Source organism: Pteropus medius, unplaced genomic scaffold, assembly GCF_902729225.1.
Source record: "Pteropus medius unplaced genomic scaffold, Ma_sr-lr_union100, whole genome shotgun sequence".
Lineage (NCBI taxonomy): Eukaryota > Metazoa > Chordata > Mammalia > Chiroptera > Pteropodidae > Pteropus > Pteropus medius.
In genome coordinates this window covers 14,757,428-14,774,403 of record NW_024349797.1, presented here as the reverse complement: position 1 = coordinate 14,774,403, position 16,976 = coordinate 14,757,428, and the positions used below count along the sequence as shown (strand labels likewise).

Below are 16,976 nucleotides of genomic sequence, written 5' to 3'. Positions count from 1 at the left end.
GTATATAATTGGTGTAAAAGTCATTGAGTAAACAAGAATTGAGCACAGCCATTCCCTGGCTACAAATAGCACATCACTTGTGGAGGAAAAAGACAAGTAAGTAGGCAATTATGGCTTAGTGGGATAAATGCTCTAGGCAGGTAAGCCTAGGGAGCTGAGGTCAACCTGAAGGGGCTGCTGAGGCCTCTCTGCTTTATCTTCCATGGCAATCTAATGCAGGAGTCTGCAAACTATGGCCTGCAGGCCAACTCTGGTTTTCTGACTGTTTTTTTTTTAATGGTCCAAGGGCTGAGAATGGTTTTTCTATTTTAAAATGGTTGAACAGAATTAAAAGAATAATATATCATGACACATGAAAATTATGGGAAATATTATTTTAGTGTCCATATATAAAGTTTTATTGGAACATAGCCGTATCCATTAGTTTACTTACTGTCTATGGTGGCTTTCAATAGCAGAGTGGAGTAGTTGTGAAAGAGACTACATGGTCAGCAAAGTCTAAAATATTTACTATTTGGTCATTTACAGAAAAACTTTGCTGACCTCTGGTCTAATCTACTCTTAATTTAAAAGTTCACTTCTATGTGAATCACATCCAAGTGTCCATCTTAATCTTCTCCTTTTCCCATTCTCATGTCCACTGCCAGAAATTAGGCCACCATAAATTCTATCCTTGCAAACAGTATTCTTGCCCTGCTATCTTTCTCTTCCTCACTTCAGTCCATCCTTTTCACTAACTTCCAAGAGAACAGTTTTGATGAGTGTAACTACTCTTTGAGGCCCCGCATCCTGAACTAAATAAAATCTTCACTGCTCAGCATGTAATCAAGGTTCTGCATTATCTTACCACACCTTACGTTTGGACTGTATCTCTCACATCATATTTCATTCAGCCTCATCTGTTTCTTAACCCATCCTTGTCTTCTCTACCTCCAGGCCTGTGCTTACAGTTAACATATCTGCATGAAACGTCTGCTTCTGCTATTTCCATCTTACTCATCCTTTAAGTTGGTTATTTCAAATGCCTCCTTGCCCTAAAAGCCTTCCCCAGCTCCTCTACTGAGAATAATCATTGCCATCTGTGCGATTTTCTAACAGTTTGTATGACTGTTTTATTTCAAATTCAGCTTTATAGTTTACTGTGTATGTACACAGATTGTTTCTCACGTTCTATTGAAAGCTGCTTAGGGGCAGAGATTGTATTCTATTTTATTAATCTCTGTATCCTTTTGGTGCTTTGGATGCGGCTTGTACGAAATGTAAATGCCTGTCTTTTATAAAAGTCCTCATTGAGAGCTGGGATCGTGAATTTTTGCTATCTAAGAACTACCTGTATTTAAGCATAAGCTCCACTTAATTTGTTTAGGGCTCACCAGGGCGACTAACACCTTTTTAAGATACTTTGTCTTCCAGCTGGCCACACACCTGTGTATCGCTGTCTAGGACCCTCACTTACGTTTGCAAACACGTGTGTGAGAAGCCCACCCCTCCCCCTCCCGGCCCCGCCTCCGTCCACGGTGATTGGCGGACCACAGGTTCCAATCGGCCCACCCCGCCTCTTTCAGCAACAACCAATCAGAGACCCCGAGAGCCTCCTGACTACTAGACACTGTTTACTAACAGATCGAAGCTGGGGAATAGGGGTGTGACCATTTCGGGGAGGTCAGGGACGGGAAGATCCTGACTACGCGTGCGCACCAGGGAAGGTGGGCGGGGCGGAACCTCGGACCTCCCCAGTCGGATGGTCGCGCTCCCCCCTCCGCGGCCGCCCCGCCGAGCGACAACAATTCTGGGGAGGGGCGGGGCGCTCGCGCAGCGTAGAGCGCACTGCCCAATGGCGGCGAGCGCTGGCGGACGCGCGCGCCCTGCGCCCAATAAGCGGCGGCGGCCCGAATGGCTCCGGCACCTGGCTGGCTGTGGGCGGAGCGGCTCCGAGGAGGAGGCGGTGGAGCAGGGGGCGGTTTGGTTGCGCGGTACTAGCGGTGCCCGCCGTAGGGGGAGGAGGCGGAGGAGCGAGCAGTGCGGCCAGAGCGGGAAAGCGACTCGGCTCTGCGCCCGAGTTCTGGAGCCGCCGTGCCCGGCTCCTGGGGCTGCCACGGGAGCTGCGCGGGGCCGGGCGTCCGCTGTCTCCCAGGTCCCCTCGGAGAACCCCGCGGGATCGGAAAACGGAGAAGATGGAGGAGGGCGGCGGCGGCGGCGGCGGCGCGGGGACCGGCGGGGACGGCGGCGCCGGGGGAGAGCAGCTCCTCACTGTCAAGCACGAGCTGCGGACGGGTGAGCGACCCCGCCCTCTGTCGGCCGGGCCCGGAGCGGGGGCGCGCCCCGAGGTCACGCGGGTGCGGGTGCCGGCGCGGGCCGGGGGGCGCGGGGCTGGGCAGTGGCCCTGGGGGGCGGGGCCTTGCGGGCGGGGCGGGAGTCTGGGGGTCCCGGGTGGTGGGGGAGCCCCGGGGGCGAGCGGGCGGAAAGTTTTCCGGAGCCGAGGAATGAGCTGCGGGCTCTGGACATTGGGGCCCGCGGGGCAGCCGACAGCTGCCTGTTGGCACTCATCTCCGAGGATGTCTCCGGGCCGCGTTCCCGCACAGGTGACACATCTGTCACTGCATCCTGTTTGGGGTAAAAGGTGCGCCTTCCTCAGTGTGGGGTGAACGATAGTTGTTTTGGGAGCGTGACTCACTTCTCCACCCCTCTAGTTCCCTAGAGGTGGTCCCGGTGGTGGTTTGTGGAACCACCCTCTAATGTGCTGGGGTCCTGTGCGAGATAAAAGGGTTGCTGTCCCCGGGCTTTTCAGGAGTGCAGCCTCCAGTGAGATAATGCGGGATCGCGGGCTCCAGGGACTGAGTGCTTTTATTTGCAATTGTCATGAAATACTATACTTGGCCCTAAATTTCTCTCAAAGGTCTTCTGAGATGCAGGCTCTGTAAATTTAAAGCTCTCGGTAAAACTAGCCGACTTAAGCACTTACGTTCTAATGTTTGAGATCGCTACAGTTGTCTCTATGCTTTATACTGGTTAAATTACTTTATTCATTGCGTGGGTCTGGGTTGTTCATTTTAGAAAATGCTTGTTTGGACTGATCAGTAAGTTTGGATTTATATTTGTGGAGCCCATTCGTGTTAGAGATTTCATTTCTGAGCAGATAATTTATTCATTATTACTATTAAATATTGTGAACGTTTGTATAGGTTTTTGATTTAACTTCTTTGGCATATTGGGATATTCTTTTATTATGTAGACAGAGTTTTTACAGTAGGCTTCAGGTGTATGCCTAGTACACCTTCTTACTGTTTTGAACAAGTTGTGAAGTTAGATCTGTCACTGTTGTTTTAGTTTTCGTTATTTCTAATTTGATTGCCAGTTATTCCACGACTACAAGTCTAGTGACTTAAAGGATGCTTACTTATTTCAACATCTTTAAACATTGTGTTTTTGGTCGTTGTGAATTTGTTATGTATCTTGAGCCAGTTATTCCACAGTCTTTCTGAGTTCCTATTATAACCTATGCAGGTTTGGTTGGTTTGATTTTTCTCTCGCAGTTTAATAGACAACTGATGTTTTCAAAAGGCTGTTAAGTCAAGCATTTATTAAGTATTAATATCTGATTTGTGCCAGGCTCAGTGTCAGGTGCTTTCTGGTATAGAGATTTTAAATATCTTTTTCCCATCTTACATAACGATTCACTGATTTATATGTGTAGAATCCTGTACAGCATACGCTACTTGAAGTCATATGCTCCTCAGCCATTGACCGTGGTACAACAAGCAGCTTTTTGCTAAATGACCAAAGAGCAACCTACTCGTTATTGGTAGTCAACCAACTGCTCAGTTTCTGGGTTTTGCAAACAATGCTAGTTTTGTAGAAAACAATGAGTACTGCTTTATTTTCCCTTCTCTACTGTGTGAATCATCAGCTTCAAGTTTGCATTTCAGAAATTTTTCTGATGGATGGTGAGATTATACTGAATTCATTAGAACTGTTAACTGTCAAAGGAAATGAACAGTCTTTTTTATTTCTTGCTGATCTTTGGAACAACTGACCGAATATAGTGGTCAAAAACACTGTTAACATACAACTAGAAAAATTCACTCATCTTCAGCCAACTGTGCTCCTTGTCAGCACATGATGCTATAATAGGCACCAAAGTAATTTGATCTGATGCGGTCCCTTGCTTCTCATGACGTAGACACGTTACATAGTCATATCAAGTCAGCAGTTGGTGATTGCCCATTTGTGCCAACACTGTATGGCATACCATAGGATGAAAAGTCAATAAAAATCAAATGTCAGGACATGGAAATTGTTGCAATCGTGTAGACAGAGTACTATGACATACCTGGACATGGAATTGGAAGACTTCATTCTAAATCCCAGCTCTGCCACTTACTAGCTGTGTAGACTTGGGCAAGTCACTTCAATCTTTCAGACTTCTCTCATCTACAGAATGTGAGAATTGAGTGAGATCCTGTTTGGAAAAGTGCTCAGCAGGTTGCTTGACACACATTAGGCACTCAGATGTTGGTTGAATGTAAATCTGAAAGTCACTCCATAGCAGTATCTTTTCTTACAGTATGTGAATTTATCCAGTGTAACTTGGAAAATAAATCACTCATTTTGTGTTCAGGCTATGCCTCATCGCCAGGCTATCATCTTTTTCTGTACATTGTCTTCTGAAATGTAGCATTAACTCCCCATGATCCCAGGACTTTATTTTGGCCTGGCTTTAGTCAGGTACCCTCTTTTGGATCATTCACCTAGGGCCAGGGAATGGGACTATGTTCTACCACCATGACAGCTACTACAGTAAACATATGGATGGGGTGGGGGCGGGAGGGTTACTAAACTCTTAGAAGAGGAAGGGTTGCTTGGAAGACATTCCCTTAGCTGTCCATCATTGGGAGAGAGAGCCTAACACTGAGGAGGGTCAAGAAAGAGGTATTAGTTATCTTTTGTTGTGTAACAAATTTCCCCCCTGAAACTTAGTGGCTTGTAAAGCAACATGATTTCTGTGTGTCAGGACTTTAGGAGTTGCTTATCTTGAGGGTCTCTTATGAGGTTGTAGTCAAGATGTTGGCCAGGACTGCAGTCACCTGAAGACTTGTGAAGGGGCTAGAGGCTCCCTTCTAAGACAGCTCACTCATGTGTTGTTGGCAGGATGCTTCAGTTCCTTGCCATGTGGACCTCTTCACACAGGTGCTTGAATGTCCTCACAACTTAATGGTTGGCTCCCCCAGAACAAGTGATTGAAGAGAGAGCAGAGTGGAAGCCATGATGTCTTTTTTGTTAAACAGGGTTTTTTGAGGTATAATTTATATACCATAAAATCCACTTTTTAAAAATGTACAATTCAGTGGATTTTAGTGTATCTATAGAGTTATACAACCATTGCCACAATCTAATTTTAGAACATTTCCATCACTTTAAAAAGAAATGTCTTACCCACTTACATCAGTCATTCCACATTTCTGCCACCCATTGCCAGCCCTTGGCAACTGCTAATTCTTCTTTCTATCTCTATGTATTTGCCTAGGAACACTATGATATAATAGAATGTTACAATGTGTGGTCTTTTATGACTGGCTTCTTTCATTGAACATAGTGTTTCAAGATTCATCATTTTGTGGCATATATCAGCACTTCCTTTTTTAAATTGACGGAATTGCATTGTATGGATATACCATATTTTGTTTATCCATTCATCAGTTGCTTGACATTTGGGTGGTTTCCACTTTTTGTCTATTGTGAATGATGCTGCTGTGTACATTTGCGTACAGGTTTTTGAGTGGACCAATATTTTCATTTCTCTTGGGCATGTACTAAGATTAAAATTACTGGATCACATGATAAGTCTATGTTTAACTTTATTAAGTTTTCCAAAGTAGCTGAAACACTTTACAGTCCCACAAGCAATGTACAAAGGCTCCAGTTTCTCCGCATCTTTGTCAACACTTGTTATTGTCTGGGTTTTTTTTTTTTTTTGCTTATAACCAACCTAGTGAGTATAAAGTAGTATCTCATTGTGGTTTTGTGTTTCCTTAATGACTAATTATGTTGAGACTCTTTTCATGTTCTTATGGACATTTGTATTCTTTGGAGAAATATCTACTGAGATCCTTTGCCCATTTTTTAATTGGTTAATTTGTCTTTTTATTATTGAGATCTGAGAGATCTTTATATATTCTAGATACAAGTTCCTTATCAGATATGTTTACAAATATTCTGTCATAAAGTGAGTTGTCTTTTTGTTTTTTTGGATGGTATCCTTAGAGGGACAAAAGACTTTAATTTTGACCAAGTCCAATATATCTATTTTTTCTTTTGGTTTTTTTTTTTTTTTTGTGCTTTTGGTGCTGTATCTAAGAAATCATTCACTAATCCTAGGTCATGAAGATTTATGCCTCTGTTTCTTTTAAGAGTTTTATGGTTCTAGCTGTTATATTTAGGTTTTGACCCATTCGTTGGTAGACTTCTTTCCTCATTTTATTGTCGTGGCACCCTTGTCAAGTCCACTGATTTTTATGTCTATCCTTAGTCTAGTCTTGACTACTATAACTTTAGTAAGCTTTGAAATTGGGCAGTGTGAGTCCTCCAGCTTTGCTCTTTTTCAAGATTGTTTTGGCTATTCGGCGTTCCTTGAATTTCCACATGAATTTCTGCAAAGAAGCCATCTGGGATTCTGGTAGGGATTGCATCGAATCTGTAGATCAATTTTGACAGTGTTGCCAACTTAGCATATTAAGACTTGATCCACTAATGTGGAATGTTTTCCCATTTATTTAGAGCTTCTTTCCTTTCAGCAACATTTTGTAGTTTGCAGAGTATGTTTGCATTCATTTTATTAATGTTATTCCTAAGTATTTTATTCTTTTTGATGCTGTTGTAAAAGTATTTTTTAAATTTGGCTTGTGGATTATTCATTGCAAATATGTAGAGATACAATTTATTTTTTGTACATTGATCTTGTATACTGCAACATTGCTGAATTAGTTTATTAGTTTTTTACTTTATCAGTTCTATTAGTGGATATCTTAGGCTTTTCTATTTACAAGATTATGTCATCAGCAAAGAGAGATAGTTTTACTTCTTCCTTTTTAATCTGCATGCCTTTTACTTAAGATTCTTGCTTAACTTCCCTGGCTAGAACCCTCAGTATAATGTTCACTAGACTGGTGAGAGCAGATATCTTTGTCTCTTTCTCTTGTTTTTGATCTTAGGCGGAAAGCTCTAGTCTTTCACCATTAAGCAAGTGGTTAGCTATGAGTTTTTCATAGATCCTTTATCAGGTTGAGGAAGTTCCCTCCTTTTCCTAGTTAGTTTGGGTTTTATCATGAAAAGGCTTTGGATTTTGTCAAATGTTTTTTTCCTACATCTATGGAGATGATTGTGTAGTTTTTGTTTTTTGTTTTATTGATATGGTGTAGTACACTAGTTGATTTTTTGAGTGTTAAGGCAACCTTGCATTCCTGGGATGACTCCCACTTGGACATGGTATATAATTCTTTTTATGTACCATGCTGGATTCAGTTTGCTATTTTATTGAAGAATTCTTGTATCTGTATTCATAAGATTTGTTTATAGTTTGTGTGTGTGTGTCTGTGTCTGTGTCTATGTGATGTCTCTGTTTGCTTTCCCCAAAATAAGTATCTGTATTCATAAGATTTGTTTATAGTGTGTGTGTGTGTGCGTGCGTGTGTGTGTGTGTGTGTGATATCTCTGTCTGCTTTCCCCAAAATATGCTGGATTGATTTTTGCCTAGCTAAACTGCTTTTGACCAGCTGCTCGGTTTTTCATAGGGATGCTCTGAATTGGGTCCCTGACCAGAACTCTTTTATCAAGTCGGTGGCTGGCAAGCTCCACATCTCAGGGCTATACCACATAGAGTTGTGGTCTGGCATACATCTTCAGCCTCTTCCCGGTACCATTTTATGTTCCTGTACTTTCTTTTTCTTTCTTCTTTTGTTATGCTTTAGTTAATCCCAGTAATTTGCCTTAAGTCTTTTCTGGACCACGGAGATATTAGATAAATATATAATCAATACACTTACATATAAACACATATACACATACATAATATGGAAGATATGGGAAGATATTTGATTTTCCATCCAGCATTTTGCTTCTTAAGTAAAATCTCTGTTGTGTGGTGTTTATGCTATTTTTATATCCCTCCTAAAAAGAAACAAAAAGTGAGGTCTCTATTAGCACGTTTGGTTTTTTAAAAAACACGTAATGAGAAATCAGTAAAATAGAGGCGTCCTTTTGAAGAAGAATTCTAGTGGCAAAAAGGTGGAGATGGTGCTCAAGGCCGTCTTTGTACCGGGCGGTTTTCTCCCTTAGTGGAACACCCCGTCCCTAACTGGAAAATCTCGTCAGCTGGAGTGCTCTGTCCTCCGACCACATCAGTAATCGGGAGAGCAGTCAGATGTGTTTTCCTTAGAGGAGAAGCTCCTTAAAAGATGTAATAAGGATAATGTTTCACTTCATGTCTAAAGATGTTGCTGCGTTAAGAGAGCATGAACACTGAATCTTAGAGGTGGGTTTGCAATAACCTTTTCTCATGAACTTGCCCCTGCTTTTCCTTTAGGTATAAATGTCATCTATTTGTAAGGAAACACTGTAATTAGGGCTAGATTAGGACAGATCTAATGGGGCCACACACATATCGAATTCAAATTCATTTTGACCTAATTTTGCCATTTATAAGTTGGGCGAACAGCCACAGTTTTATTCATCCATTATATTTGTTGAATTCAGGCAGTGTACCAGATGCGGGGTTTTAGTAGGGAACAAATTAGACATGGCTTCTACCCTCATTGAACTTTACCTAAAAGAGAAGGACATTAAATACATAATTATACCACTAACTGTATGATCGCAGTTGTGATGAACTCTGCGAAGAGGTACAGGGTTCTGTGAGAGAGCCTCACAGGGTGACTGGGCATCATGTAAGGGGTGAGGGAAGGCTTCTGTGAAGCAGTAGTGTTCAAGTAATGTTCTTGTTATTAAGGGGTGATGAATGGGGGGACAAAGCGTTTCTGCTGGAGGAAGTGACACAGATGGTCCTAGAGGGGGAATGGCTTGGCACACCAGGGTTGCTGGAAGAAAAGCCTCTGTGGCTTGAGTATCGTGTCCAAGCATGAGAATCACAGGAGGTGGGACTGGAAATGTAGCCAGGGCTATTTCGTGCAGGGTTTCATAGGTTACGATGAGGTGTTCAGGCATTATCCTGAGTGTAGTGTCAAGTGATTGAAGGGTTTTTCAGATTCATTTTACATTATAAAAACTGACTCTCATTGCTATGAGAATGGGAGGAAAGATTGTATTAAGGGAGACCAGTTCGGAAGCTATTACAGACGTTCAGTGGAATATACAGGTTTGGATTAGGTGATAATGAGAGATTAAGAATAATTGTGACTATATTTGTGATGTATTTAGGAGATAGAATCAACAGAACTTGGCATCGTGTTGGGAATGGGCTTTTCTGTCTGGTACAAATATATGTTTGAATGTGCTATTTGTTCAGATGGTGCATTAATTTTCTGTTGTTGCTTAAGGAATTACCACAAATTTAGTGGCTTGTAATAGCACTCATTTATTAGGTCACAGTTCAGTAGGTTAGAAGTCTCATGGCATGGCTGGAATTAAGGTGGCAGCCAGACCGAGTTTGCATCTAGGGGCTCTGGTAAAAATGCACTTCTAAGCTCTTTCTTGTACTTTCATTTCCTAGAGTCATCAGCCTGAGGTCCCCGTTTCCTTGCTGGTTGTAACCTAGAGTCCTCTGCCAGCTCCTAGAGACCATCTGTGTTTCTTCTCCTTCGTTCGGTTCCTCCATCTTCAGGCCAGCTCTGACTCCCGACTTGTAGCTCTCCTTCTCTGACCTCTAGGTCTCTTCCTATAGTAAGGTCAGCTGATTTGGGACCTTGATTACAGGTTTGCAAAATCCCTTTATCACAAGTATCTCTTCATAGTCACTCACTCAAGGGCAGGAGGTCATGCAAAGGGTCATTGGGGTCATCTTAGAATTCTGCCTTAGAATTCATAGATGGTGAACCAGAGGTGAGGCAAATGGGGCAGGCGGAAAAGAAAGGGTCCAGTTTTATAGGAAGTTTGAGATGCCTCGACATATTCTAATGGACGTATATGGTAATAATGGTAATCATGGATAATGAAAGTTTACTATGTGCTAGTAGTAGGTGCTTTCATCATCTCAATCCCACAGTGAGTTTATGAAATGAATATTATTATTATTCCAGTTTTACAACTGGAGAAATTGAGTCTTAGACGGGTCATCAACTTGTTCGGGGTTACCCAGGAAGTAAGTAGAAGAGCTAGTTTTAACATGGATGCAGTCTGGCCCCAAGGCTCATCTAAAACACTGTTTTATGTCATCAGCGGGATATGGGTCTGTCCTAGGCTGCAGATAAAAATCCTTGGCATTTAGATGACATTTAAAGCCCAGGTATAGGAGAGATCCCCTTAGGAGAGATTGTAGATGGAGGAAGACGGAGAGGACTCACAACTAAGCCCTGAAAAACTCCAAAAATTAGGGGATGGATGGGAAAGGAATTGCTAAGAAAGGATACAGAGGAGGAGCAGCCAGGAGAAAAACCAGGAGAAAACCTAGGAATGTTGTGGTTATAGAAGCCAAGGAGAGACAGTGCTTCAAGGGGTGTTTGTTAAATCTGACTGATCAACTAACGTCCGAGTGAAGGGCAGATCTGGTGGAGATTTGGCGAGTGAAGCCACATTGGGATGGGTGGAGGTGTGGATGCAAATGAATGTAACTTTGAGAGACTCCGTTCTGGAGGGGATTAAAGAGAGAGACTTAGCCCGAGAGGAATGTGGGGTTTGGAGTTGGGAGTGTTATTTGTTGTTGTTTACGATGAGTGATGCTAGAACATGCTTAAATACCAGTAGTCTGGATCCATGACAGAAAGAGAGGTTGAAACTACACAGACAAGAGGGGATAGCTGATGGCATCAAGGTCCCTAGGGGATGGTGGCAGGGGGAAGACGGCCTCTGATAAGAGAAGGCCCACTCTTTCTATTATAACAGGAGAGAAGAGGGGGAGGATACAGGTGCATTTGTAGATTTGGTGGCAGGAAGATATGGAAGTTTTGAGCTCATGGATTTTTTTCTTTATGAATTGTGAAGAAAAGCAATTCTTTATTCAAGAAGAAAAAAATACTTTCATTGTTTAAAAAATTGTTATTCTGGGCTTTAAAAAAATTGTAGCTATAGAAAAACACAGGTTGATACAAAACTTACATGGCTACAAGGTGAAACTTTATAGAATGTTGTATAACAATTTACAGAAAGAGGTTTTCAGGCATTAGCCATTGAAATGCTTCTGTGCTTCCCACAGAGGTCAGTTCCCTAAACGTGTTGTCTGGATCATGCCAGAATTCTTAGCAAGCATAATGTTCTTTTTCTTCTTTTTGAAGTGTTTTATATTTAGTTCAGTTCTTCTAAGTTAAATTTACTTGGTACATGTATTGGGGGGAAAAAGCCTGTTTGTTACTGCTTTACAAGCATTTGTTTTCTTATTGACTCGGTTTTCATATTGGCTCAATCATGTAATCCCAGCATCAGTTGGGTAAGTAAACATTGCTGTTTTAGACACCAAAAATACAGTGAGTCTTGAAGGCAAGTGACCCTAGCAATAGGAGAAAAGTAGGCAGCATTGTTTTAAAGTACACAGATATTAAATTTAACTTTGTTCTGCCTCCAGCAGAATGCTGTCCAGAGAAGTGGTTTGAGGCCCAACCACAAATCTAAACAGCTTCAGAATAGCTTACCACCTGGCAGTTAAAAGGAACCTAATGTGCTAGCTATTTAGCTTATTTTCAAGCTTATTTTGTAGAGTTGAGCTAATTGGACCCTGCAGACAGAGGTTAAAGATTTTAGATTTCAGAGTTTGTGTGCTGTCCGTGCTGGGCTGGATACCCCCTAAATTAGTGTTTATCTGGTAAGTTGTTTTATAAATAATGTATTCCCCTGACAAAGAGAAAAAACAAACTAAAATAGCAGAGAAAGACTTTTTTCTCACTGCATACAATTGTCACCTTTTGAGTGAAACAGAATTTGTCTAAGAAGCTTAATTTTTTGTGATGTCGAATAAGAAAAGACAAAGTTTTAAAAGGAAAGTTATTTTACAGCTTTATTAGGTTCGTCTCATAAATTAGATGCTAAATACACATTTCCTAGTTGATTTAGTAAAAACAAATCTAAACAGATTAAATAAAGATGCTTAAGTCAGATTGTGCTCTTACATCTCTTTTTGAAATCTTCTTCTTCCTCAGAGAACTTATTTATTCTTCCCTTTCCGTGATGTTCAAATTCTTTGTCCCATAAACACAGTTGAATCTTGTTAAAAAATTCTGGCCCTTCAGTTTTTGCTGTTACTCCCTTTTCCACCAGTTTTTGAAAAAACAGTTTTTACCAGCTGTTTCTGCTTTGTCTCCCGTGCACTCTTTGGCATGCTCTAATGCCAGGCTTCCATCTCAGTCACTCTACCGAAACTGTCCTCTCTAAGGTTATCAGTGTCCCCCTTTTCCCCTGATTGGGTGGAAATGTCTCCATTCAGTCTTAACTTCTTGAGAGCCATTGGTACTGTGCGCCTTTACCCAGCGACACTGCCCCGCCTCCTGGTTCTCTGTCACCCACTGCCCTCGCCCCATCTCCCTCCTTCACTTGCCTCCATCCCTCTGCTTGTGAAGTGTGGCAATCCCTTGTCGCCTTCTTTTTTTGTAACTACACATTCTTCCCAGAAAATCAAATATTATCATGGCTTCAACTACCATCCGGGTCTCTATTTTCAGCTTTGATCTCTTTCATATCAGTTACTTCCAGCTGCTTACTAAACATAAAACATTTGGATAGCCCATAGGTACCTCACGCTCTCAAGTTGAATAATGCGTCTTCCTTCAGCTTTCTGCATTGTGTTTAGCGTCATTGATGTTCTCCATCCCGCCAGAACCCTGTGTGGAAACATCCTGGACTTCTTCCTCTACCTGACATTCTCCTCGCCACCGATTCGCTCTTCCAGCTGTGTCCGTTATCACTCTGAAATGTCTTCTTTATCTCTTTCTTGTTCACTGCTGCCACTACACAGTTCAGTCTCTAACCTAAGGCCGATAGCTGTCATTTACTGAGCCCGAGGTGTTAGGTACTCTGTCAAGCATTTGCGTGTCTCATTCAGTTCTTACGGCACACTGATGCGACTGGTATTGTTTCTGACACCTCTGGTGCACTAGCTCACATCCCATCTGCCTCACTGTGGAGTCCAGCGGTGGAAGTGACTGTTGTTTGAGGGCATCACCTCACTTCAGGTTGATGACATCTCATTTCAAGCATGCATGCTGTACATTTTTCACTTTCCGCCTCAGGACTTTGACTTCTCCAAAATCTAGGGCACTTGTGGGAGTTGGTCCAGAAGGTGCAAGTGCACATCCCAGAGTGTAGGGTGTTAAGTTCCACTGGGGCAGCTCTCAACTAATGAGGGATGGGAGTTGATAATAAATGCTTCTGTGTATCGATCCTAGAGTAGAGTAGAAAATTCTAAGAGGCATTCTATATGTTTCTCAAAAGGTCCAGATTGAGTTGATAACACATCCTTGTATTGGCTTTCCTTTCTTCCCACTTTCAATTGGGAGTTCTTCCTCACTCCTCGCGGGGTTACCTTCCAAATAAGTTGTTTGTACGTGAGTCCCGTCTAAGACAAGTAGTCAGAAGTGGCTGTTGAAAGCATACCTTGGATGGGAAATTGGAGTAGATCACCAACTGGCGAGACTGCAACAAGGACCCCATTGCTGATGGCGATGGTGATGGTAACATCGGCTATGTGACAATTACTAAGACTCCCCCGCAGGGAACGGGGACTAGCATTGACTGGAAAGTGAAGTGTTTGGTTAAGTGATAGCTCTGGCATTTGAGTGGTATGGGGACAGTGGTAATTATAGAGATCCTGAGGTTGACTGACCTCTTTTAACTTAAGAAAACTTGAAAACAAGAGAATGACAAGTTTAGGCCAGCCAGTTATCAGTGCAGGGCATGCTGTGAAAAGAGGGTCTCTGTGGCAGCATCAAAAAGATCCTCATTGCCTGTAACTATAGGATAGACGATGCTTGAAAAGTGGGCTCATGATTTAATCCTAAAGGTGGAAGAGCTGTGTATCTTCTGTGGGTTTGTACTGTGTCAGCTGAGCTAAATGGGAGTTACGTTTCCCCGAACTCCCTTCTGGATTCTGGGTTAGCAATGGCCACGAGAGACATTTCGGGGGAGATTTGGAAGGCAGAGGTGAAGCAGCAGCCATATGTGCTTCGCAGTGGAGGGTTGGTACTGGGCACTGCTGCAGCTTCCACACGTTGTTGCTGCTCTGCTGTGTCACGTTGTTGGCGTGGAGCTTTGGCCAGGCCAGTAGCTCTTTCCGCTCCTGTTAGGTCACCTCCATCAGCTTCTTAGGATCCTGGGCCAGTGCGTGTGGCTTTTTGCAGGCGATCCACATCATTCAAGTTGGAGGCATGGTGGTAGTGAGAGGCAGACATGGGTTCTTATTGTCTTTGTGGGTTCTGGTTTGCCTTTCGGCTTCCAGCTACCCTTGCTCCTTCCCATTCCATGTCGAACTTTCCAACTGCCTGCTCCACTGTCTTCAGCCTTGGCCCCTGATACAGAAGCAACAGCCTTACTTAGACTGTCCAGCCAACTCTCATACCTGTGTGAGGTCAAACCTCATTCTCTATCGTTCATAGTGGTTCTGCCTGTCTTATACATCTTTGACAGGTGTTCAGGGCCAAAATGAGGCCCCTAACATGGAAAGAATAGGGAACATGTAGGTGGATGAGCCTGAGAACCTTGAACTGAACTTCCCCGAGTCCTCTGGATGGGCAGAATCGGTGCCTTGATAGATGAGAACAGCCTCCCCTTGTTTGGAGACCATGCAAAGATCCCATTGAGGTGGATGCCTCACAACATGGTGCTTTTCCTCCTTCAGTCTGCCTACCCCATACTCCTGTTGCTTCCAGAACGATAACTAGATGTAATCCCAGTATAATCTAATCAGACATATTCTTATTGGGAGGAAATACTTAGACAAGTAATTCCAGGATCTGGCCAAATTTGTGCCGATCGGAATAGGAGGAGCATGTGGAGGAGTGGGTGTTGAAGGTATTGGACCAGGAGTGGCAGGATAATAAGGCTGCCTGGGAAGACTTTATTAACATGGGAACACTATTCATAACTCAGGGTTTAACATCCTAGTAATCTGGTCCTAATATATGGCCTGGGTGGTTTGGTTTCTTGAAGCTTAGACATGAATATGACTTACAATTAGTAAATATGCAAGAATTGCTTTGGCAGAACATCGAGGTCAGAAGTCTCAGAGAAGAGAGAATATTAGAATGGATTTATTATATGGGACTGGAGAACACATCATCTGACCGTGTTCTTTAGGAAGATACAAAGAAAACATTCTTAAAGTGATACAGAATGCACTAGGTGAAGTGAAACAGGCTTCACTTCAAAGGCCAGATGGCGGTACTTACCATCAGAGGCAAGGGGGATGTAATTGCTATAAAGGGCCAGAATGGCATTCAGGGTGCTTTGACTCACAGAAATCTGTGGCAGTGGCTAATAGGTCACAAGGCAAAAAAGATGGACAGCCAGACAGGATGTTACATGACTTGTATGATTAAGACCTTCATCTCTGAGAGTTCTGAGCCTTCCATTACCTTACTGTGTTGGACTATATCTGCCCAAATGCCTGTTCAGCATTATTCACCAGGCATGGAAGCAACAAGAAACATAGTAAAGCCCTTGAGTTCAAGATAAGTTCCTTCCTGTCACCATTACGTAGTAGCTATGCCAGCTCCTCCTTGGCAACTCAATGACCAATTTATTTCTTCTCTAGCTTTATTGAGATATAATTGACGTATAACATTGTGTACGTTTAAGATATACAATGTGATGACTTGATACAAATATATTCAATGATGGAGGCAAAGGGAGTTTGAACTATATTCCCTCAGTTGCCTCTTAAGTACCACTTCACATTATCTTCGAACTTTCATGCATGTTTTGAGTCACTTCGCCCTGACTGTGCATCTCTTTCTTTCTGCTCCAGGGCTACTCCAAGGCCCACCCAGCAGGAAATACAGGTAGGAGGGCACGGAGGCATGTTCAGCCTAGAAGTGCCTGGAAGTTTATTGTCCCCCTAAGGGCCAGGAGCCAATAGAGAAATTCTTCTTCTTGTCTCTGCATGGACAATTCTAAGAGCTTTCTAATGGTTCCTTAGAGAGTCTTGGCAAGACTGAGGTCCAGTTGCCCACAGCACTGAGCATCTCAGTAAGCTGGCCTGGTACTGGCTCATGCTCCTTTCCAGTTTCACCCTCCTTGGTCTTCTCAATTAAATCGCCTATGCAAGTTCTTTTCTGATGCTCTGCTTTCGGGAGGAACCCAGACTCAGACAAGCACAGTTGTTATTTGTGTGTGTGTGTGTGTCTGTATGTGCTTTTATGTGTCACTGTGTGAGTCTATCCATATGTTTACCTGTCTGTCCATCGATCCATCTGTCCATCCATCTATCTATCCAATCAGATTACAAATAAGGAGCATGGTATGGTAAAAATAATTGCTGAGCACAGCTTTAGTAAATAGTAGAACCCGAATTCTAAACTGAGTTTATCTGAAGCCCAAACACATTCTCTTTCTTGATTATACTGCCTTTCCACCTTTGAAGATGAAATCTTAGCTTGTCTTTCAAAATCCTCAGTGATCTGGCCTTACCCATTTGTCCATAGAGGTTGTTGATAGTTCCCCAATCTACAGTTGTCCTGTGCGTGTGCTCATCCCTTTGCTAATAAATTCCTTTCCTGTCCCCGTGCTTCATTGTGGAGAGATGTAGAGCCCTGAGTCTTTTGGAAAATGTCTGTGTACCTTTTTTTCTGAGTTCAGTCAACTTTTTGTTTCGTTTCTTCCTTTTTTTT

General features: G+C 42.7%; 1 protein-coding gene across 1 annotated transcript in view; it reads left to right on the top strand.

Moving 5' to 3' along the window:
- Positions 1 to 1,948: 1,948 nt before the first annotated feature.
- Positions 1,949 to 16,976, top strand: part of RPS6KA5 (ribosomal protein S6 kinase A5) — a 143,864-nt gene continuing 128,836 nt past the window's right edge. The window contains exon 1 of the mRNA XM_039884352.1: positions 1,949 to 2,274. Within this exon, the coding sequence (XP_039740286.1) occupies positions 2,175 to 2,274 (100 nt within the window). The 5' untranslated portion in view covers positions 1,949 to 2,174. The remainder of the gene's footprint in view (positions 2,275 to 16,976) is intronic.